Genomic DNA, 25,822 nt, shown 5'->3' with positions numbered 1-25,822 from the left:
ATGAAAATGAGGGGAAAGGAGCCAACAAAAGGCAGAATAAAACATACCACTTACTGAACAATTACTATATGTCAGATACCTGACTTCATTATTGCTAACCCCCCATCAATTCTGCAAGGTATTTATCATCCCTCCAGATGAAGCAATAAAAATTCAGGGTATTTAAAAGTATGTCGCACAGGTAGTGGTGAAAATTTTTTTTTTTTTTTAACATTTATTTATTGTTGAGAGAGAGACAGAGCATGAGCAGGGGAGAGGCAGAGAGAGAGGAGACACAGAATCTGAAGCAGGCTCCAGGCTCCCAGCTGACAGCACAGAGCCCGATGCAGGGCTCAAACCCACGAACCACGAGAGCATGATCTGAGCCAAAGTCGGACGCTTAACCAAATGAGCCACCCAGGCACCCCGGTAGTAGTGAATTTTAACCAAGGTTTGTGTGACTCTAAAATGTTATCTTGACAGGCTACCTATCTAAGAATATCCAGTTACACAGGCATTTAAATAAAACTAACATATGGGGTGCCTGGGTGGCGCAGTCAGTTAAGCGTCCGACTTCAGCCAGGTCACGATCTCGCGGTCCGTGAGTTCGAGCCCCGCATCAGGCTCTGGGCTGATGGCTCAGAGCCTGGAGCCTGTTTCCGATTCTGTGTCTCCCTCTCTCTCTGCCCCTCCCCCATTCATGCTCTGTCTCTCTCTGTCCCAAAAATAAATAAACGTTGAAAAAAAATAAATAAATAAAATAAATAAAACTAACATACAGCCCAAACCTATACCCAAAGTGTAGACAATGTACTTAGATGCCAGCCCAGGACAGGACACATCTCTAGTGGCTTGACCTTCAGTATGCTCTTCTAAAACTAATGACTGAAGCCATAAAGTAACAGAATAGACACCCCTTATATCACCACTCCCAACTCCTCCACCCCCGGCCCCCACCACTGAAGAATTCCCTCTACAACATCCTGCAACATGGTTATCCTACTGTGCTCAAATACTCTGTAGGATGGGCCACTCACTGCTTCAGGAATCAGGCGAGTTCACAGTGGGTTCACAAACGGGCACCCTCAATCCTTCGAAAGTTCCACCTCAACTAGGAAGAGCTTTCCCACCCACTATCCCCAGTTCTACACAGGACCATCCACTCCCTCCTTAGATGTCTCCTGGAGTGTGATACCCACAACTGAACACAACACTGCAAATGTGGTCTGGCCAGTGTTTTTTCACTCATTCAGTGTGTGTATATTGTGCACCTTTGTGTGCTTTTCTAGACACTGGGGATACAACAGTGAACAAGACTGGAAAGGCCTGTTTCTTCATCCTAGGGGTGAGAGTATGAAGGGGGAATGGACATTTGCAGGTGTTCAGGCTGCCCAGTCGGAATCCCCTCCATGTGTCCAAGGAATCTGCCACAGGAGGCATCTTGATGGGAAGTAGGGCCCACCTCCCACTACATAAGCCACAGGCCCAACCCCTGCCCTCCTGCCCTGTGGCAGCCAGGGCACAGTGGAAGCCCGAGCTGGGCTTGGCTAAGCAGATGCCCTTCCTGGAGCTCCGACCCTGAAGCAACTGATGCAAAGCAGAGATAGTGGAGAATTTATCTTGCTGGTGGCGGCAACGGCCAGTGCTGCATGACAGCAGAAGCAATGGTGACTCCCAACACACAGTGCCAATGCTGACATCAGCGGCATCCTGGGTGGACTCTCCCCTTGGCCTGGTTTGGGCTGTGGTTTGGGCTGCTCAGCTTCCCTTGGTCCATGCCTGTGTTTAGGCCTGGCCACCTGCCTTTCTTTGCAATTGGTGAACTATTCAAGAACCTTTCAATTAACTATTTTATTGCTCTAGGAAACCCCAGTTTGTTTCTGTGGTTTCCAAATAAGACCCCTGAACAAAGACTAACTACTCTGTCCCTCGGTTTCCTCATTTATAAAAAAGGGATAGAAACTACATCCACCATCAAAGGTTTGTGGATGCATCAGTTGTGATAGTGCATGTAAGGTACCTAGAACTGTGCCGACCACATCTAGGTGCTGGATAAATATCAGCTTGTGTTATTATAGTAGGACTGATTCCTCACTTGCTCCGAATACTTCGTATTCACTAACACTACCTGAGAGTGTATGGGGTTTTTGGCAATCGTATCCCAGGAAAGTAATACCATGAATCTTTTCAAAGTCTCCTGGATCCAAGATTCCTGTTGTTACTTTAAAGCTATCTCCTGGGGCACCTGGGTGGCTCGGTTGGTTAAGCGTCCGGCTTCGGCTCAGGTCATTATCTCCCAGTTCATGAGTTTGAGACCCGCGTTGGGCTCTGTGCTGACAGCTCAGAGCCTGGAGCCTGCTTTGGATTCTGTGTCTCCCTCTCTCTCTGCCCCTCCCCTGCTCATGCTCTGTCTCGCTCTCAAAAATAAAATAAACATTAAAAAAATTTTTTTGAACTATCTCCTTGGTCTAAAACCATCAGTCCAGCCTGTCAATAGATCTTTTTGAATGCTTATTTTGACATTCTATACGTTATACATCTTCCTCATCGGCAAAGGGAATAAAGGAACAGAAACCAACACACTGAGTAACTACCAAATACCAGACATTACACTAAATACTGTGCATGCAGTTCCTCCTCTAATCTTCACAACGACCCTGCAAGGTAGGCAACTATCCATAATTCTATAGATAAGGAACTGAAGGCTCAAAGTGGTGAAGTGACTTTTCAAAAATTACAGCTAGAAAGTACCAGAACTAAGAATCAAACTCAGATCTCACTCCATAGCTTGGTCCCTAATTGCTTTCAAATATATGAAAAAGTAGTATCACATAGAAGAGTAGCCTCTATTAGTAGAACTTGGATCCATTCATTCATTCATTCATTCATTCATTCAAAAAATATCCCTTGGTCTCTCACTATGTGCCAGGCACTGCATTAGTTGCTGGGAATACAGACATAACTTAACAGATCTAAAAATGTAGTGGGTAAAAGTTATAATGGGGCAGATTATGGCTAAGAACTTTCCAATAATTGAGTTGTCCAAATATTAAACAGTTTTCTTCCGAGGTCCCATTTAGAAGACAATAGACAACCTTCAATATTACACATCAAAATAACAACAACTACAATTTAATTAAAATATATATATACAGGGTGCCTGGATGGCTCAGTGTAGTTAAGCGTCTAACTCTTGATCTCAGCTCAGGTCATGTTCTCACAGTTTGTGGGATAGAGCCCCACATCGGGCTCTGCACAGACAGCACAGAGCCTGCTTGGGATTCTCTCTCTTCCTCTCTCTCTCTGCCTGTCTCTCAAAATAAATAATAAACTTAAAAAAAAATCATGTGCCCTAGATGGGTTAAGTCAAAGTTCTTGTATTTAAACAATTTACTACAAAACATATCTCTGAGGAAACTTCAAACACTGACAGAGAAATGACTATCTTCTAGAAGAACAATGAGATACCAAGCTATTGCTTAAAGAAAGGTCAGGAAAGTTAACTAAAAAGCCCTCTGCAAACGCCCTCAACCTAAGATTATGATTCAGTTCAGCAGTGCTAGACATAAATGTATTACTCGGCTCCATGATGCTTTCCTTTGATTTTCAACCCAGGAAGGCCTACCCAGAGGAGTGGGAGCAAGAAGAAAAGCCCCCTCTGACAATCTGACAAAATGTCCCTCTGAATCAGGTCCAGCTTCTGTGACTTCAGTAAACAGGCAAATCCACCTCACCTAAAAATGACCAAATTTTATTCATCTCAAGTTCCAAAAACTAAGATGGAAAACAAATTCAGAATTCAGTAAATTTAGTAAAATTCACAAAATGGCCTTTGCACACCAAGTTCTCTTATCTCAACTTACTGGAGCAGAGATGCATATATTGGTTATATTTGTATTCCAAAGGTTGAAACCATTTTGCAATTTACTTAAATCAGATTATACAAAATAATTAGCCCAAGCTTTTTAAATAAAAATACTCATGCCTGGCTCCTTTCCAAAGATAATTTGATTCAACAAATCCAGGACACTGATTAAAAACTACTATACTAGCTTCAATGACCCAAAATTGTCTCTCACTCAAAACATCACTCATTCTACAAACTCAAAATAATACTTTAATAAATTTCTAGAACAGGGACTCCTGGATGGCTCAGTTGGTTAAGCATCCGACTCTTGATTTCTGCTCAGGTAGTGACCTCACGGTTCATTGAGTTCGAGCCCCGCATTGGACTCTGCACTGACAGTACAGAGCTTTCTCTCCCTCTGTCTCCACCCCTCCCTCACTTGCTTTCTCACTTTCTCTCTCTCTCTCTCAAAATAAACAAAAAAAAAAAAGACTTGAGGAGTCTGGGTGGCTCAGTGGGTTGAGCATCCAACTTCAGCTCAGGTCATGATCTCACAGTTTGTGGGTTCGAGACCCACTCAGAATTGAGATGAATTCTCAGACACCATGCTAATGTTGTGGGGGTTGGGAGTGGGGGGGACCCTCCATCCCATCACATTAAAATTAAGAACCATAAGAGACATCCCCTGACAAGACATCTTAAAGAAAGCAAATGGGGAAACAAGGTAGAAACTGGAAGAAGATAGCTCAAATTTTCCCTTTGGGGTCTTTATTCTACTTTGTCCTCCCTGCTGCCATGAAGACCACAAATTGAGAGTTCTCACCTGAGATCATGACTATCATAAATAATAAACCTGACTTTTAAAGCTCTGAGGAAAAGAAGAATCTAGCTTTCAAGAACTTCTAAAACTGAGGTGCCTGGCTGGTTCAGTCAGTAGAGTGTGGGATTCTTGATCTCAGGGTCATGAGTTCAAGCTCTGTATTGGGCACAGAGCTTACCAAAATAAGAAACTTCTAAAACTAAGATTTCAAGTAATAATTATTTAAGGAATGTCACCAATCCTGAATGACCAGATGGAAACTGCTTAATTCCTCATTACCCCTCGAAAGTAGCTGTACCTCTGGCCTGAAACAGACCTCCACACAGTGGACCTCTCTGGTCTGGAACATGTTGAGGAAGGTTCTCACCAGAGCTGCTCCTGGGCCCATGGACATTCTCATTCTAGACATGGACATTCTCACCAAACAGATCCACCAGACTGCTCTAAAATAGATAGAAGGTCTGTCGATAGCCCCAGAAGCAAGGGCCTTCCAGTGCCATAGATGGAGAATAAACAACTCAACCCGCCCAGCCTCCAAGGTCTCTCCAATCTAGCAGAGACACTCCTCCCTCTTCACCAGAATGTTAGTCATTCCTAGAAATTCCTAGAAAAGTACATAAAGGCACAGTATACAAACTGATCTGGCACCTGGCCTGAAGCTTCCGCACAGTCTCTTCATCTTGCCGGGCCTGTCTCTCATCCTCGAGAGCCTCCTGCAGCTTTAGGTACATGTCTTCCAGCTCCTGTACTCGCTGCAAATACTGTTCCAGTTCAGAGGACTTCTGAGCAACCTGTTCTTCCATCTGCTGTCTGATCTGATGACATAAAAGGGTCATGTTTAAACTCAGGTTAACTTCACCCTCAGGGAAACTCTCCCACTCCTAACACCACAGCCTACCTTGCAGCTCGGCAGGGTGGGCAGGGCCCTGTCCTTCGCTCCTGGAACTGAAGATGGAGGAAGGAGGGCACCACACCCAGTACCAACACTAAGACCCAAGTCCAGGACGCAAAGTACACCCCAGATGCTGTGTTCCTGCCCTCTCTGAGTTTCTATCCCTTCCACTCTACACGTTAAGATTCAAGAGTCAAGAAAAAAATCATTCCCCTGTATAATTTCTCCTTAAATTCCTTTTTGTTATAAAGCCATAACCTCTTTACCCACAATCTTCTCTAAAAGGAATGAACCTCTGTCCAGTCAGAAGAGCCCAAGGGTTACAATAAGGGGGAAAGGAAAGACAGACCTGCAGAGTCCTTGGTTCTTCCCTGGCTGCCTTGAGGCCCCTCCACTCCTGCCCTAGGGCACCTCCAGTCCTGGGGGGCCTCACGCAGCTACGTTAGTGCCCTAACAACTCAATGGTTTCTCCCTTCTGTATTAAAGTTTTGAATCTCTGCCTTAAAAATTGAAAGACAAGGACATCCAAATGTAATAGCACACACATTTGTGTATGTGTCTGCGGTTTATAAAATATTCACACTTGCTCACATCATCCTAAGAGTCATGAGAGATCACATGACAATGCCTCCAATTTAAAGAAGAGAAAACTAATGCTCAGAAGAAGCAGCAGAGAGGAAAGAAACCCAGATGTTCTGGCTGTGCACACAGCAACTCCTTCGTATCACATCTGCCCCCCTTGTACACTTTCTCTCATAAAACAAACATGTCTGTTTCAACTCTAAGCAACAAAAAGTTACTTAAAAAAACATCATGAGCAGCTATTTAATGGGCACTGGACTCAGTACCCTCCCACAAATTACAACTCTGTGTAAGAAGACCTGTATTCTAATTAACTATCTAACCACCTAGGGCAACCTGACTCTTGGATGTCTTGGGGGATGGGAACCTCTAAGATGAATCAGAGCTGCCAAGAGCAGCAGACCAGAATTCCTATATTCTCATGATTTCAGAACCCGCCCCCCACCCCCTACTTTGCTCATTACAGAAGAGAAAGGTCCTGAAACCCATGCTTACTTTTCCCCCTAGCTATTTATTTTCCAAGCCAGGCCTTTCTGAGAAGGAAAATAGGATGCTGTTAATAATTATATCAGGATGGCAAGGACTGTCCCAGGCAAACCAAGAGATACAGTCACCCTAATCACAGTAGTTATCACCCTATTCCATGAATTTCTATTCTGGGGTCCTAAAAGCAAGATTTATGTCTTTTACCTTTATATCCTGGCATGATGCCTAGCACATAGAAGGTGCTCAATAAAACCATAATGAACAAACACAGAACTTCCCCCAATAGCCCACTGCATGTCTATATAGCATAGCCCAGCTGACAAGACGGCCTCACTCCAGTCTCCCAGGCCTTGACCCCTCCCCCTTCACTCAGAAAGAACCATTGTGAGCTAATGCAGCAGTGTTCCCAGGTTCCCAGCTGTAGCACTCACAAGCTTCTCTCGCTCCAGCTCTGTGCTGAACCTCGCCTGTAGTTCCACTTGAGTCTGAAGGCGTTTCTTTTCTTCTTCTGCTGCACGAGACGCTGCTTCTTCCAGTTTCTATCCAATCAAAACCCACCCACAGAAAAGCAGTAAGTAGGGGCGCCTGGGTGGCTCAGTCGGTTGAGCGTCCAGCTTCGGCTCAGGTCATGATCTCACGATTCGTGAGTTCAAGCCCCGTGTCGGGCTCTGCGCTGACAGCTCAGAGCCTGGAGGCTGTTTCAGATTCTGTCTCCCTCTCGCTCTGCCCTGACCCTGCTTGTGCTCTGTCTCTCTGTCTCTAAAATAAATAAACATTAAAAAAAAAAAAATTAAAAAAAAAAAAAGAAAAGCAGTAAGTATTAGAGTGGAGGTGTGTTAGGAAAGAGAAATGGCCACACCTAAGTACATGGGAAAAGCAAAACATTCTTAATGTTCAATCAAGCTAGAATAAAAACCTTTAGATCCACTGGAATTCCATTCCAACAATTTTCCCAGTGAACATACAGAATGAATTAGGTAAATGAATGACTTGTTAAGTCTGAACAACATTTTGCAAAGAAAATTTTGTATAGTCATGGAGTTCAATTCACTTACAAATGCATTCATGAGGTTCAACATCTATTTCTTCAGCTCCTTCTATAGTTTTGTCATCTCACACGTTACTCCTTTAAAACTTTTACCAGAGCTTGACTTCCAGAGGGTGGCAGTGAGGATCTCCATGGACCCATTTCCCAGCAAAACACCCATAACTGGTGAAGATAATTTCAAAAAAAAAACCCGAAAAACAACCATTTAAAGTCTCCAGAAATTAAACCAATTGCATATAGCAAACGGAGAAGATTTATCCAAAAAAATGAGGCAAGCCTAGAAGACCAGAGGGTACCACCTCTACCTGGTGATGGGCTCAGAAAGCAGGGGTATCACACCCAGAAAAGCAGACCACTAGTTTCTGCCACCAGCTCCAGAGCACTGGCACAGAGGTTTGCCTAGGCAGAGATCTGGAGCTCTCCTCAAAAGAAATGACATTATTTAAAACAGATGTGTGGAAGTTCAAACTTAAAGATGCTCTTGAAAACAATGGAGATTTTAAGGAATTAAGAGGAGGCTCATAGCTCCAAGAGACCAACAAACTATAAACCACACACCAGGTGGAAGTTTAACAGAGACAACCAGTTACAGAAAGTAAAGAGCCCTCATGTAATAGGAATAAGTCTCAAAGACTACATATGGGCTTGAATTTAAATAATATCAGACTGTGGAGCAAGTTAGGCCCCAAGCCCTTGTTGAAAACAATAGAGCTCTAACAGCTAGATAGGATAGCAACAGAGGCATACAGCTTAACAGAGAGATTAGAGAAAGAAACACACAAAGAGAACCTTAACATCATGGTCACCTCAGGGTATCTCGTACATGCCCAAGGCTGTGCCTCTGATGAAGAAGACCGTCAGAGGCTTCACAGTGTGAAGAAACAGACCTCACTGAAACAGCCTAGCCAAGTCAGGAGACAAATGAATAAGCAACAACATGCCCCAGGGGGAGGGGAGAAATCTATATCCAGAGTTGCTACAATATATTGTCTAAAATGTCCAGTTTTCCAAATGGAAAAATATTTCATGCTCGTGGGTTGGAAGAAGAAATATTGTTTAAAATGTCCATACCACCCAAAACAATCTACAAATTTAATGTAATCCCTATCAAAATTCCAACAGCATTTTTCACAATACTACAAGAATAATGCTAAAATTTGTATGGAATCACAAAAGAAGTGGTTTGAAAAAGAAGAAGAAAACTGGAGGTATCACAATCCCAGATTTCAGGATATACCACACAAAGCTGTAGTAATCAAAACAGTATGGTATTGGCATTAAAAACAGACACACAGATCAACAAAACAGAACAGGAAACCCAGAAATAAACCCACAATTATATGGTCAATTAATCTAAAACAAAGGAGGCAAGAATATGCAATGGGAAAAAAACAGTCTCTTCAACAAATGGTGTTGGGAAAACTGGACAGCAATATGCCAAAGAATGAAACTGGACCACTTTCTTACACCAAACACAATAATAAACACACAATAGATTAAAGACCTAAACGTGAGACCTGAGACCATAAAAATCATGGAAGAGAGGGCACAGACAGTAATTTCTCTGACACTGGTCATAGCAACATTTTTCTAGATACGTCTCCTGAAGCAAGGGAAACAAAAGCAAAAATAAACTATTGGGACTACATCAAAATAGAAAGCTTCTGCACAGCACAGGAAACAATCCACACAACTAAAAGAGAGCCTATTGAATGGGAGAAGATAGTTGCAAATGATATATCTGATAAGTGGCTCATATCCAAAATATATAAAGAACTGACACAACATCAAAAAAAAAAAAAGCAAATAATTAAAAATGGGCAGAAGACATGAACAGACATTTCTCCAATGAAAACATACAGATGGCTAACAGACACATGAAAAGATGCTCAACATCACTCATCATCGGGGAAATGAAATCAAAACCAAAATGAGACATCACCTCACACCTGTCAGAATGGTTAAAATAAAAAACACAAGAAACAAGTATTGGCAAGGATGTGGAGGAAAAGGAACCCTTGTGCACTGCTGGTGGGAATGCAAACTGGTGCAGCCACTTTGGAAAAGAGTATGCAGCTTCCTCAGAAACCTAAGCACAGAATTACCATGTGATCCAGTAATCACACTACTGGATACACCAAAGAATACAAAAACACTAAGTCAGAAATATATATGCACATCTCTGTTTATTGCAGCATTATTTACAAGAGCAAGATATGGAAACAACCCAAATGCCCATCAACAGATGAATAGATAAAGAAGTCGTATGTGTGTATGTACACATACACACACAATGGAATAGTACTCAGCCATGAAAAAGAATGAAATCTTGCCATTTGCAATGTGGATGGATCTAGAGGATCTAGTACAATGGTAGGTAAAATAGAGAAAGACTAATAACATGATTTCAGTTATATGTAAAAATTTAAGAAACAAAACAATGGAAATAAGAGAGAAAAAAAAGACTCTTAAATATAGAGAACAAACTGATGGTTACCAGAGAGGAGGTGGGTGGGGGAATGGGTGAAATAGGTGGAAGGGATTAAGAGTACACTCATTGTGATGAGCACTGAGTAATGTGTGGAATTGTTGAATCGCTAAACACTTGAAACTAATATGACACTATATGTTAATTATACTGGAACTTAAAAAATAAATTTTTAAAAATAAATATTAAAAATAATAATAAAATAAAATGTCCAGGGAAAAAAGCAGGCAATAGACTGCCTCTGAAGGGGCCCTGGTGGTGGATTTAGCAAAGATTTCATGAAAGTTTTATGTTCAAAGAACTCAAGGAAACCAAGCTTAAGGAAGTAATAGAAGGTATAACAATACCCTATCAAATAGAGATTATCAATAAAAAGATATAAATTATAAAAATAACCAACTGGAAATTATGGAGTTTAAAAGCATGATAACTAAAATGAAAACTTCACTAGATGTTTTCACCTTACATATTTGGGCTGCAAGAAGAATCAAAGATCAATTGATAGAAATGCAATTTGAAGAACAGAGAGAAAAAGGAATGAAGAAAAACGAACAGAGCCTCAGAGAAATGTGGGACACTATTAAGCGTACCAACATTCACATAATGAGAGTTTCCAAAGAAGAGGGAAGAGAGAAAGGAACAGGAAAAAATGTTTAAAGAAATAATGACTGAAAACTTTCCCAATTTGATGGAAAACATTAACCGACACATCCAAGAATTCAACAGATTCGAGGGTAAACACAAAGAGATATACACCACACCCATCATAATAAACCTGTAGAAAGACAAAGTAAAAAAGAAAATCCTGAAAGCAACAGGAAAAAAATGATTCATCACACACAAGAAAACATCAATAAAATTGACAGATGACTTCTCGTCAAAAACACATAACTAGTTCTGGGCAAAGTACTGTAAACAGAAGTGACACTTCTGAGCTGGAGTAGTTAACTGCCAAACCCTTGAACACTTTTTCCTCTGTTACAGTGATTAGTAAGATTTGAAATAGTAGCTGTTGCATCAGCCTGGATTTCATAATTGTAAGTGTATATACTCTGCTCCAGCAATCCCATTTCTAAGAATTTATTCTAAACACATACAGTAAAACCTTGGATTGCGAGTAACTTGTTCTGCAGTGTTCCGCAACACAAGCAAACATTTCTAATAAATTTATTGACAAACGAGCAACGTCTTGCAATACAAGTAGTATGTGACGCCGAACATCACATGATCATAAATGAGTCAATGGTTCTTGAAATTCACTTTGAGAAACAAGTGTTTTGTATTACAAGCATGTTTCTGGAACAAATTATGCTCACAAACCAAGGTTTTACTGAATTATTAGAACATGTATAAAATGATACAGGTACAAAATAATTCCCTGGAGCATTGCCTATTTAATCAAAAGAGTAAAAATAACCCAAATGTTCATCAACAGGGGACTGGCATTGTTTTCTTAATTTCTCTTTCTGATAGTCCATTATTAATGTGTATAGACGTCACAGAATTTTGCATATTTTTTATTCTACAACTTTACTGAATTTATTAGTTCTAACAGTTTTTTGATGGAGCTAATAGTTTTTTCTATATATAATATCATGTCATCTGCAAATAGTGACAATTTTACTTCTTACTTTCCAATTTGCAGATCTTTTCTTCTTTTTCTTGTCTAATTGCTCTGGCTAGGCCTTCAAATACTATGCTGAATAAAAGTGGTGACAGTAGGTGTCTTTCTCTTATTCCTGAGCTTAGAGGAAAAGCTTATGATGTTAGGTATGGGCTTTGTATGCATTTATTATTTGAGATACATTCTCCCCACACCTGCTTTGTTGAGAGTTTTTAACATAAGTCAATGTTGAATTTGTCAAATGCTTTTCTGCAACTATTGAGATGATCATATGATTTTTATCTTTCATTTTTATAATGTAGTGTATCATACTTATTAGCAAACAAGATTAAAAAATGTGAAATGAGACATAAAAAAATAAAATATTGGGGAGGGGAAAATAAAAATGTTGAGCTTGAGAATGGGATCAAACTTAAGTTATCAACTTAAAACAGTGTTACAAATGTAAGTTGTTATATGTAAGCTTCATGGTAATCACAAGGCAAAAACCTATTTTAAATATTCAAAAGATAAAGAGAAGGGATATAAACATAGCACTAAAAGAAGTCATCAAACCATAAAAGAGGAGAGCAAGAGAAAAAAGGAACAGAGAAGAACTACAAAAACAGCCAGAGAACAATTAACAAAATGGCAGCAAGTACCTATCAATAATTAATGTAAATACACTAAACTCTCCAATCAAAAGACAGAGTGACTGAATAGGGTTTAAAAAAAAATTTTTTTTAATGTTTGTTTATTTTTGAGAGAGAGACAGAGTGTGAGCAGGGGGAGGGGCAGAGAGAGAGACACACACAGAATCCGAATACAAAGCAGGCTCCAAGCTCTGAGCTGTCAGCACAGAGCCTGACATAGGGCTTGAACTCATGAACCACAAGATCATGAGTTCAGACACTTACCAGACTGTTAACAGTCAGACACTTAACAGACTGAGCCACCCAGGAGTCCCCAAAAGTATTAAAAAATTCTTTGTGAGTCTATTCAGAGGATATCAGTACAAAGTGTGGCATTTCCATGGACTGACTGCAAAGGGAGAACCCCAACAGAAATGAGGGGTTTATACTGTGAGCATCTCCCATACTCCAGGGCATAAGTGCTACATAGGAGGACACAAAAGGGTCTCTGATCTTGTCATTAGCAGGTGTTCACTGATGGAAGGCAGACAGGCTCAAGTGCCCATACACTGGGGACCCACTACCACCCCAGAACCATGATATAACTGAGCAACAAGGTTTCCCAATGAACATCAATTATTCTTGTTGTTTTCTGGTCAATGAAATGTCCTGCTGACCTGAGATCCTCATAATTCCAAGGCTGGAAAAACCAGATTATCTCACTTAGTAACCTAGACACACTTCCTAAGAAAACGATTTACAAAAAAATCTCTCTAAAATTCCATGAACCTGGTCTTGGTAGAACCAAAGCTTGTAAGTAAGGAAGCTGTCGCTCCTGCAATGAAACAGAGCGCCCTCCCTCAGCCCATTCCCACCTTCCTCACGGTCTCCAGCTCCTGCTGCTTATTTTCGTTGGCAGTCTGGAGCTCCTTCATCTGTCGCTCCAGTTCCTCCTGTTCAGCCAGCAGCTTCTTCCGGAGTTCTTTCCGACGTTGGCGGGCTTCTTTATGTGGTGGGGGGCTGCCCAACTTCAACAGATGGATAGTAGAGTGAATGGCTATAAAAAGTGTAAGATAAAAAACGGAATATACTGTTTATTCTTTGTAAGCCTAACATAAACGTGGCACATTGGGAAGAAAACCAGAGACCCAGTGTAGATTCTGATTCTGCCACTGAGAAATGGTGTGACCTTGAGCAAGCCACATAACCTGCTGCAGAATCAGTTTCCTCATCTCTAAAATGAAAGAGATGATTTCTAGAGTCCCTTCCAGCTCTAAAATTCCGTAACTGTACATCTGTGCTTAAAAAGATACTTGATTCGGGAATATCACACACATTTGAAGAACTTCAAATACTTTCAATTAATTCCCTTCTCTCTATTTCTCAAAAGGCCAAATAAGAACAAGACATAGTTAGGGTTGAGATTATTAGTTCCTGATATCTGACTTGCTACCTGCTGGGTTTAGTCTGCCCCTTATCTATGCCTTATGAAACCATCTCCTTATACACTCCCTTCCTGAGATGGTAATAATAGCTACCAGTTATTGAGTAGTTGCTATATGTATACCTTTTATATGCATTATCTAATTTTTACATATTTTCCTGATTGTTTGAATTATTTAAATTTAATTTTTTGAACAGTTAATACTCTCACATTGTTCAAATTCAAAAGCATAAAAAGATCTACAGGAAAAGTCTCCCTCCTATTCTTATCCCCAAGTACTGGGTTCCCCTCTCCACTACCAACTAATGTTAACAATTTCTTCTGCATCTTTCCAGAGATATTTTAAGCATATGCAAATAAGGAGGTATATACACCTTCCACCTTCCTTTGACATAATACACCCTTCTGAGCCTTGGTTTTTTTCACTTAATTTATCTTGGAGAGATTTCCATTATCAGTACATCAAACATTAAACATAATGTACCTAACTCCACTGTGTTACTGTACCATAATTTATTCAACCATTTCACAATTAATGGATACTTAGGCTGTTTGCAATCTATCACAAATATTTCTGCAATGATGTGTCTTTTTTAAAATGTGCAAGTATAGGGGCACGTGGGTGGCTCAGTCGGTTAAGCATCCCACTTTAGCTCAGGTCATAATCTCACAGTTTGTAAGTTCGAGCCCCACGTCGGGCTCTGTGCTGAGAGCTCAGAGGCTGGAGCCTGCTTCAGATTCTGTGTCTCCCTCTCTCTCTCACTGCCCCTCCTCCGCTCGCACTCTCTCTCTCTCTCAAAAATAAATAAGTATTCTAAAAACATTTTTAATGTGCAAGTATATCTTCATTATCTAATTATTAGCCCTCACAAAAACCTTGAGAGGTAAGTACTATTATCCCTATTCTACAGAAGAGGAAAAACAGCTACAAAATTCCTAACTCAACTCAAGTGACCCAGGAAAGAGGACTTAAACCTAGGTGCGCTTGCCTCAAACTCTTAAACCACATCGAAATGACCACAACTTTCAGCATAACAGTATCTTACTTATGTCCAAGAATACCATATTCGGAATCCTTTTTCATGATTAAAAAAAAAAAAAAAAATCTCATTGGAAGGCCTAGGGGGCTCAGTCAGTTAAGCATCCAACTCTTGGTTTCAGCTCAGGTCATAATCTCACAGTTTGTGAGTTCGAGCCCCACGTCCGGCTCTACACTGACAGTATGGAGCCTGCTTGGGATTCTCCCTCTCCCTCTCTCTCTCTCTCTGTCCATCTCCCACTTGTGCTCTCTCTCTCTGAAAATAAATAAATAAGCTTTTAAAAAAGTTATTAAATCAAAAGTTTGTGTTCTTGAGATAATTATTTGAAACTAGTGATTTCTTGTGAAAATAACAAATCTTGAAAATTATTGGAAATATTCAAAAGCGACTGTATTATTCCTGTTTTCTGTATTATTAAAAATTCATGATGATCACTTTAAAATTCTTCATAGTCCTTAAAATGGGAAATTCCATTATCTTTAAAAAATAAAAGTAAAAAAAAGAAACCCTAAAATGTATAGTTTATAATTTTCCCACAAGTTCATTATACAAATGAAACTGATGAAAAATTTGGGACTTCCTTTCACTTTATTTTTCTTTCAGTTACTATGCTGCATGTAGAAATAACTACAATGAGGGAACAATGCCTCATGAGATTAAAATGAGATTTAAAAATACAAAGTCAGAGCTCTCAAGTTATATCATGACAAATAATAAAAATTGCCTTACCCTGAATCCACTCCTGTTTCTTCTTCTTATCTGAGGCACTGATTTCAAAGGTTTTATCAAAACATTTTATGAGAAAAAGGCATTTCTTCCCATCTTTGTCAGGCAAGGACTAACAAGGAAAGCAAAATTAGTTATTTTTAATTTTATATTTCTAAGCATTGAAATTAAGTTCAATCTTAACTATTTACACAAATCTTGCTGAAATTCAACATCAATAAAAAAAGTCCATAAGAGCATATTTCTAATTTACAAAATGCTGTCCTCTAGGCAACCATTCCTATGGTAATAAATAACCCTGATTAGCATACTTTATCTGGACTAGGAGAACCACCAACACCTGATAGGGACACTATGCTTTGGCTTTCCTAAGCACAATGACTCTTGCACGTGAGCACATCCTTTATAGGAACCCTGGAAGGTATACCCACGTATTGACTCCAATGGGCTATGAGACTTCTAAGCCAGGGTGATTCCCACATCTGCCTGATGCAGATCCACTCTCTTTGACCTGGGATGTTACTGCTAGCAAGCTGTAGCTCCTCTCCTATATCCTTATAAGTAGACTGGTATGGCCTATGATAACCTCGTGAGTATCCATGTGTAGTTGAATCTAAGAAGACCGCTTAGTGGGCAGTGCAAACCCAGAGGCATTAATATATCTATACTATTTCATCCATCAAAATACACTGTCATTTATGAGTGAGATGTTAGGTATTTTAAATGTTCTTCAAGAAATACAAATATGGTGATAGTTTAGATATAAATTAAAAACTCAAAATTACTGTTCTTGAAGACTTCACTTCTTTACCGAATTAATATCTGGGAATAAAGTGTACTGAAAGTCACCCAAAATACTCAAAGGTAATGCTCCCATTTTCGTTAGTTTTATTTACTATACTCAAAATGGCCCAGATGTCATGGTATATTCATGATTTCAAACACTGTCTTACTGAATAATTTTGTGCTCTTTTTTATGACTCCATTTTATTCAATAAATGATTCCTTAAATGTACAAACAAATCTGATTTAATCCCTATAATTTTTCCATAAGATAGAAGATAAATTCACATTACAAAAAACTTTTGTCAGGTATCTCTGGTTTTTGGTTCAGAAACTATGGCAACTGTATGCCTATGTTATTTTAGAAATGTAAATTTTAAGATTCTTTCAAGACTATAAAGTCTAGAAGGAATATAAAACACTTGGGCAGCAGGGGGCAGCAACAGAAAGAAATAACAGTAGACTGACCTCCACACAGCAGTTTTCATCCAAGAGAATGTCTCCCTTCTTATCTTTCAGATCTTCACCCACATAATAAGAAATTATGTTGGGTTTTAGTACAAACCAGCGTTCAGTCCAGTTTTTCCGTCTATGGCCTTTTTTCATCATGTAACCCTATGAAAGATTAAATTTTATATAAATACCTGTTCTTTTTCTTATAAGAGCTGATATCTCTTCCTGAATACATGAATATCAGTGGTTCCGGACCTCTGGAGATCACGAACCCACTGAGGATCTATGAAGGCCAGGGGCACTATACCCAGTCAAATTCATGCTAATACACGCACACAAAAGTTTACACAGAATTCTGGGCATGCAGAGACAACCCCTCTAACTCCACCCCATGCTACATACAGAGAGTAGCCTTAGGACTCCTGGTGCTAAAAACATTGTGATTTTTTAGAATTCCTTATCTTTTAGGGATACCTATTGAAATATTTATAGATAAAATGAAATATCTGGGATTTGTTTCAAGATACAGGAGAGGCAAAAGTAGGAGGGTAGGATTAACTATGTGTTGGTAGTTACTGGGGCTGGGTGAATGGTATATGGGGGTTCATTATACTATTCTGTCTATTCTGATTAACACACACACACACACACACACACACACACACACACAAAACCCTAACAGTGATTCTCAGCAAACTAAAACCTCAATCAATGAAAATATTAAAGTTGGCCAAATATATCTTTCAACCAATCACCTTCTGGCACCAACCTACCCTTCCTACCTGACCTCTCACTATTCTGGAGGATGAACTCCTCCAGATGAGCAGAAAGAAAAAGAACTGGACCAAGTAGTTAGGATTCTGGCTTCTACACTTGCACTTCTATACTTTCTTCCCACAAATCAGTCACAAAGGTATATAACTCATATTTTTACTTCAGCAAAATTATAATTATAGGCCAAAGCCCTTCAGGGTTGTCTGAGAATAGATGAATTTTAAATAGTAAATGTACAAGTGCTGATACCCTATAGCAGACTATTCATTATCATTATATAATATAAGCTTGACTGTATCATTTGGTTATTATACCAAGTTCTAATCATATTACTTGTTCAGCTTCCTCATCCTTGGACATTTAAGCAAAAGCTATCTCATATTGAAATTCATCTGTAGTCCAATTATCCTGCCATCCTGGTGGGCCTAGAAGTCCTCTTTGGACACAGACCATGTCTCACATCTCTTTTAACACCAAAAACCTATACAAATGAAACCTCAATTAATGTTTCTTGATGGGTTCAATTAGGGAAAAAGAGCAAAGACACAACTTCACCTACTGAGCAAATAAAGGACCAAAGTAAGGAAATCCCAAATTGGAATTATTATTCAGTATAATAATGTAAAAAATGTGAAAGAGCCGCTAAAAAAAAAAAATGTAAATTCTATTTAACAATCATTAAGCATTCCATATTTATATCAGATGCTATGTAGGTCATAATCTAACAAGATAAATGCAACTTTGCTATATAAAGGTATTTACTCCAAAAATGAGGCTATTTTTCTAATTTTATAAAAATATATAGGGGTGTCAGGGTGGTTCAGTTGGCTAAGCATCTGACTTCAGCTTGGGTCACGATCCCACAGTTTGTGAGTTCGAGCCCTGCATCAGGCTCTCTGCTGTCAGTACAGAGCCCACTTCAGATCCTCTGTCCCCCTCTCTCTCTGCCCCTACCCAGCTGGTTCTCTCTCTCTCTCTCAAAGAAATAAACTTAAAAAAATATATAAAAAAATTAAAATATGTAATCATATGCATACATTCATGTATAGAATCTAGTAGTAAATCCAATCAACAAGAAAGGAATAAAGAATAAAATAAAATTTACAGGAATCCTACAATCCAGGAGTAATCACTTTTAACATTTTGGTGAGCATCCTTCCAGATAGCCCTACACATATATATCACATTATATGAAAGGGATTACAATATACTTCCTGTTCAACAATCTGGTGTTTTTTTTTTTTCTCTGAACAACATGCCATGAGGATCTCTCAGATCAACAAGTATGGATGTACACGTGACATGAAAGTACTTTAAAGATAGTTTGGAAATGTGGTCATTTAAACAATTCTTTCAAAATAGCAACTTCCCAATGCTTAAGTATACTTCAAAATTGTATCAGTAATTTTTTTTTAAGTCTAATACAAGACTGGGAAAATAAGAAACTTTATTCTTGTTCTAAATCAGTATAAAGGTATAAATGACTTATACTCAAATGAAAATGTCCTATTTCAAACATGTCAAAGTCTAAAGGTAAGGAGAAACACAGTGTTCCAGGACTCTTACCTGTTTCAACACATCTAATATAAGCTCATTAAAGACTTCATTAATTGCCATGGACACCGTCTGCCGATCCATGCCTTTGCTAAACTGTCCATTTCCAATAAGTTCAATCAGTTCCCACACAGAAAGACCATCTTTACTGTCATCAAAGTTGATTTTATAATGTTCAAATTGTTCCTGTTGCCAACCTCCTCCCATAGCTTCTGTAAGTTTCTTAAGCAGGTATTCAATCTATAAAAAGAAAAATTTTTAATTATTAATTCCTAGTAAAAAAAAATAATAACTTTTAAACTTAGGTATGTATCTATGTTATTTACACTGATAAGGTCAACTTAGGAAATGTTCCTTTTTAGTTTCAAAATTATATCTTTAAAAAATCATGATATTGGGGTGCCTGGGTGGCTCAGTCGGTTGGGCGTCCAACTGCAGCTCAGGTCACGATCTCGCGGTCCATGAGTTCGAGCCCCGCGTCAGGCTCTGGGCTGATGGCTCAGAGCCTGGAGCCTGCTTCCGGTTCTGTGTCTCCCTCTCTCTCTGCCCCTCCCCCATTCATGCTCTGTCTCTGTCTGTCTCAAAAATAAATAAACGTTAAAAAAATTTTTTTTTAAAAATCATGATATTATCAAAGGAAAGGTATAGACAAAATGCCACTAGTCCTGTATTAACCTTATAGAATAAGGACCAAAAACTGAGGGGCACCTGGGTGGCTTAGTTGGCTAAGCATCCAGCTTTGGCTCAAGTCATGATCTCACAGTTCATGAATTTGAACCCCCAAGTCGAGCTCTGTGCTGACAGCTCAGAGCCTGGAGCCTACTTCAGATTCTGTGTCTCCCTCTCTCTCTGCCCCTCCCCCACTCATGCTCTGTCTCTCTTGCTCTCTCAAAAATAAAATAAACATTACAAAAAAATTTTTTGAAGGAATCAAAAACTTATAACACTCTAATAGCATAGTATATTTGTATACTATAGCAGAACTAAAGCAAACTGTACACATACACTTAATTGATGTGGTTTGACTACTCTCTGTTGGATAAATACTTAAATATATCAGAATATCGATCTTACTGAATTAATATGCAAGTACTAATTAAATAAGCATCTCAAATTAGTATTTACAACTTAGTCCCCAATTTATAAATTTCCCACGTAAGCCAATTATTTGAAATTTATGATGCTTCCTCCCATTATAACATTGACAATGTTGGAAACAATGGCCAAATTCCTACCCTGGGCTGAAAAAGCTTATTAAATCCTGAAAAACATACCTTTGTGTAGAACAGTAGAAAATATTGCTATTCAAATAACAGCAGGTAAACAAAACAGGCAATAATACTCACTGAATGAGAAACTGCTATCTTCTGGAAAGCCTGGGTTTCCTACGATGCTATCAAAGTCAACACATCCAAAAATGAATGCGTCACCTCTACCTTCCAAATGGCTTTCCCTTCTATTATTGATTTCAGTTGGGAACAACACCATTCACCCATGCCAATCCTTGTTCCCTATTCCTTTATTCCAAATCAGTGATAAAATCCTACTGTTTCATTTCCCCAGATCAGTGCTTTTCAAGCTGTAGGTTATAACCCAATATAAAATCAACTTATTACATAGTCACCAGCATCTTCTTTAACTGAATGAAAATATTTGAGTTTACTCACAATAAAGACAAATGTTTTGTGGTTAGTTTGGTGTTGTGGGTATGCCTATGTGTGCTGGTCATGAAGTAATAGCTTCCTATGGGTTATAGTCAAGAGAAAATGAAAAACTTTTTCCCAGACAATTCTCAAACCCATCCCCTCCTACTTCATCTACCTTGTTCAGGCCTCCCAGTTGGTATCCTTGCCTCCAGCATTGCTCCCTTGTATCTATATTCTGCCAGAGAAATTTTTTCAAAACATAACCTGAGCCTATCACCTCTCTCTATATTTTTTTAATGTTTGTTTACTTATTTATTTTTGAGAAAGAGAGAAAGAGAGATAGAGAGTGAGCAGGGGAGGAGCAGAAAGAGACAGAGAGAGAGAGACAGAATCCCAAGCAGGCTCCGTGCTGTCAGCAAGAACCCAATGCAGGGCTCAAACTCATGAACCGTGAGATCACAGCATGAGCTGAAACCAAGCGCTGGATGCTTAACCAACTGAGCCACCCAGACACCCCTCACCTCCCTCTTTAAATCCTGTCCTGGTTCTCTATCACCTCAAAGATAAAGGCCAAGTTCTCCTGTGTCCCTTGGTGACCACCATTCCTCCCTCCCATTTACTATCTCTAACATGTCTTCCACTATGCCCACTGCAGATTTTACACACTTCACTAATACCACAGATCAGGGGTCTCAAGCTTCTTCTGTAAAGGGTTAGGCAGTAAATATTTGAGGCTTTGTGCATCTCTATCATAAGTTACTCTTTGGGTTTGTTTTTTACAATGCTTTAAAAATGTAAAAACTCTTCTTAGCACATGGGCTAAACAAAAACAGGCTACGGGCTACATTCAGCAGTGAGCCATAGCCATAGTTTGCCAATACCTGTCATAGATTATAAGTTTACCCATTTAACATACTTGTTTATGCTTCTATGCCTTTCCCCACCCTGTCCTCTCTGTCTTGAATACCTCTCCTCATTTCTGCACCAAGCTAAATGGTATTCGTTCAAATTCTGTGTCGTCTAGGATATTCCTATTCAAAGTGAGGTATGAACAGCAGCAGCAGCATCACCTAGGTTGTTAGAAATGAAGAATCTTGGACCCCACCAAAGACCCAAAAATCAAAATCTGCATTTTAACAAGAACCCAGGTACTTCCATATGTACATTAAAGTTTGAGAAAGCACTACTCTAGTAAAACTGCTCTGACCAACCCTAATCCAAGTTAGGTGTTCTTTTTTTTTTTCCCCCCCCAAAATTATTTTGAGAGAGAGAGACAGAGGATGAGCACAAGCAGGGGAGAGGAAAAGAGAGAGGAAAAGAGAGAATCCCAGGCAGGCTCCATCCTGTCAGTGCAGAACCCAATATGGGGCTTGAACCCACAAACAGTGAGATCATGACCTGAGCTGAAATGAAGAGTCAGCTGCTTACCCAACCTAGCCACCCAGGCACCCCCAGGTCAGTTGTTCTTCTATGTCACTCCACTTAGCATATTGTACTGAAATTATCTCTTAATCATTTGGATTCCCACCATTTTCTGAATTCCTTATAGACGGGACCATGTCCCACCTATCTTTGAATATCCAGAACTCAGCACCATACCTAGAATGTGGTAAAGCTCAATTACTGTTTATTAAACTGAAATAAACTAAGCTAAGCCTCAATTTTCTCATCTATGAAATGGGCATAACAACACTTATCATATAGAACTACTATGGGGATAAAATGAGACAAATACTGATTATTTTGCACAGTGTCTGACATGGTAGGTACTCCATCAATGTTATTTCCTTTTGTACTGAGTGGTGCATTATTCAAACATTTTAAATGACATTTAATTTTTTTATTTTTTTTTTAAATTTAAATCCAAGTTAGTTAACATGTAGTGTAATAATAATTTCAGGAATAGAATTCAGTGATTCATCACTTACATTTAACACCCAGTGCTCATCCCAACAAGCATCCTCCTTAATGCCCCTCACCCATTTAGCTCTCCCCCGACCAGCCAACACCCTACCAGCAACCCTCAATTTGTTCTCTGTATTCAAGAGTCTCTTATGGTTTGTCTCCCCCTCTGTTTTTATATTATTTTTGCTTCCCTTCCCTTATGTTCATCTGTTTTGTATCTTAAATTCCACATATGAATGAAATCATGTGGTATTTGTCTTTCTCTGACTTACACATTCTAGTTCCATCCACATTGTTGCAAATGGCAAGATTCCATTCTTTTTGATCACCAAGTAATCATCCATTGTGTATATATACCACATCTTCTTTATCCATTCATCCATCGATGGACATTTGGGCTCTTTCCATACTTTGGCTATTGTTGATAGTGCTGCTATAAACATTGGGGTACATGTGCCCCTTCAAATCAGCACTCCTGTGTCGTTTGGTTAAATACCTAGTAGTGCAATTGCTGGGTTGTAGGGTAGTTCTATTTTTAATTTTTTGAGGAATCTCCAAATTGTTTTCCAGAGCGGCTGCACCAGTTTGCATTCCCACAAGCACTGCAAAAGGGTTCCTCTTTCTCCGCATCCTTGCCAACATCTGTCATTGCCTGAGTTGCTAATTTTAGCCATTCTGACAGGTGTGAGGTGGAATCTCACTGTGGTTTTGATTTGTATTTCCCTGATGATACGTGATGTTGAGCATTTTTTCATGTGTCTGTTAGTCATCTGGATGTCGACTTTGGATAAGTGTCTATTCATGTCTTCTGCCCATTTCTTCACTGGATTATTGGTTTTTTGGGTGTTGAATTCGATAAGTTCTTTATAAATTTTGGATACTAACCCTTTCTCCAATGTCATTTGCAAATATCTTCTCCCATTCTGTCAGTTGCCTTTTAGTTTTGCTGATTGTTTCCTTTGCTGTGCAGAAGCTTTTTACCTTAATGAAGTCCCAATAGTTAATTTTTGCTTTTGTTTCTCTTGCCTTTGGAGACATGTCAAGTAAGAAGTTGCTGCAGCCAAAGTCAAAGAAGTTGTTGCCTGTTTTCTCCTCTAGGATTTTGATGGCTTCCTGTGTTATGTTTAGGTCTTTCATACATTTTGAGTTTATTTTTGTGTCTGGTGTAAGAAAGTAGTCAGGTTCATTCTTCTGCATGTTGCTGTCCAGTTTTCCCAGCACCATGTGTTGATGAGGCTGTGTTTTTCCCTTTGGATATTCTTTCCTGCTTTGTCAAAGATGAGTTGGCCATATGTTTGTGGGTCCATTTCTGGGTTCTCTGTTCTATTCCTTTGATCTATGTGTTTGTTCTTGTGCCAGTACTATACTGTCTTGATGATTACAGTTTTGTCATACAGCTTGAAGTACAGAACTGTGATGCCTCCAGCTTTGGTTTTCTTTTTCAAGATTGCTTTGGCTATTTGGGGTCTTTGCTGGTTCTATACAAATTTTAGGATTGTTTGTTCTACCTCTGTGAAGAATGCTGATGTTATTTTGACAGGGATTGCTAAAAATACATTTGAGAGAGGCACCTGGGTGGCTCAGTCAGTTAAGCATCCAACTCTTGGCTTTGGCTTGAGTCATAATCCCAGGGTCTTGGGATTAAGCCCCACATCAGGCTCTGACTGAGCATGGAGACTGCTTAAGATTCATTCATTCATTCATTCATTCATTCTCTCCTCCCCCCCCCCCCCCCCCCCTTAGGATTCCTGGGTGGCTCAGCCGGTTAAGTGTCCAACTTCAGTTCAGGTAATGATATCATGGTTTGTGAATTCGAATCCTGAAATCAGGCTCTATGCTGTCAACACCAAACCTGCTTTGAATCCTCTGTCCCCCTCTGTTTGCCCCTCCCCACCCCTCTAAAAAAAATAAACATTAAAAAAAAAAAAAGATTCTCTCTCTAATAAAAATAATAATACCAAAAAAATAAAAATGTAAAAATAAATAAAAGAATGCTCAATTAAATTTACCTATAATTTCCACTGCATAAAGACTCTGTAAATATTTTGACAAATACTAGAGGAAAACACAGAAATAGTAAGTCTAACTTGTTACAGATAAGATTGTGAGTTAATTTTTCTTTCTCTCCTTTGCATTTCTACTAATTTGGTTATAAAGCTGTTTGTGAAATAACATATTTTAGCAGAAAAAGAATGCCAACAATAGAAAAAACATGCTTGCAAAGAAATGTACATCCACAAAATATCACAAAGTCAAAAAATATCAAGAGTTCTAGTAATTAAATTTGATGAGACACTATAAAGTCTTCTAATATGGAAATTATCTAATCTCCTAAATCAAGTATATAGTAAGTAGTCAACAAATATTTACTTGTTGGAGAAAAACACACTTAGGTCTTTCCTTTCCCTTGTTGGAGATATAACATCTACTGTTAAGTTTATCAGATATTATTATTTTCTTGGTTTTTAAATAGAAGTAACAAGGATCAGGGGTGCCTGGGTGGCTCAGTCAGTTAAGGGTTTGACTTTACCTCAGGTCATGATCTCACAGTTTGTGAGTTCAAATCCTACGTCAGGCTCTGTGCTGACAGCTTGGTGCCTGGAGCCTGCTTCGGATTCTGTGTCTCCCTCTCTCTCTGCCCCTCCCCCACTCGCATTCTGTCTCTCTCTCAAGAATAAATAAACATTAAAAAGATTTAAAAAAAAAGAAGAAGAAGAAGAAGTAACAAGGATCAGGGCACCTGACTGGCTCAGCTGGTAGAGCATGTGACTCCTGATATCAGGGTTGTGAGTTCAAGCCCCATGCTGGGCATAGAGCTTACTTTAAAAAACAAAAACATAGGATGCCTGCATGTCTCCACTGGATGAATGTGTCTCAGTTGGTTGAACATCAGATGCTTAACTTTGGCTCAGGTCATGATCTCACAGATTGTGAGATTGAGCCCCGCGGAGGGCTCAGCACTGATAGCACAGAGCCTGCTTGGGATTCTCTCTCCCCTTTCTCTCTCTCTCTCTGTTCCTCCCCTGCTCTTGTGCATGCTCTCACGTGCTTGCTCACTCTCTCTCTCAAAATAAATAAATAAACTTTAAATAAAAATGAAAAAAAAAAAATTTCATTTGT

General features: G+C 39.2%; 1 protein-coding gene across 4 annotated transcripts in view; it reads right to left on the bottom strand.

Annotated features, from left to right (window-relative positions):
- The window catches only part of SWAP70 (switching B cell complex subunit SWAP70), a 79,174-nt gene that overhangs the window by 3,418 nt on the left and 49,934 nt on the right, over positions 1–25,822 (bottom strand). For 3 of the 4 annotated variants that reach the window (XM_045484462.1, XM_045484463.1, XM_045484465.1), the window contains 6 exons: positions 19,164–19,391; positions 16,839–16,985; positions 15,591–15,699; positions 13,253–13,434; positions 7,038–7,145; positions 5,295–5,461 (listed from right to left, as the gene is read on the bottom strand). In XM_045484462.1, the coding sequence (XP_045340418.1) occupies positions 5,295–5,461; positions 7,038–7,145; positions 13,253–13,434; positions 15,591–15,699; positions 16,839–16,985; positions 19,164–19,391 (941 nt within the window). The remainder of the gene's footprint in view (positions 1–5,294; positions 5,462–7,037; positions 7,146–13,252; positions 13,435–15,590; positions 15,700–16,838; positions 16,986–19,163; positions 19,392–25,822) is intronic. The other variant, XM_045484464.1, reaches the window with a different exon arrangement.

Source organism: Leopardus geoffroyi, chromosome D1 (assembly GCF_018350155.1).
Source record: "Leopardus geoffroyi isolate Oge1 chromosome D1, O.geoffroyi_Oge1_pat1.0, whole genome shotgun sequence".
Lineage (NCBI taxonomy): Eukaryota > Metazoa > Chordata > Mammalia > Carnivora > Felidae > Leopardus > Leopardus geoffroyi.
This window is presented reverse-complemented; position numbering and strand designations above follow the sequence as displayed.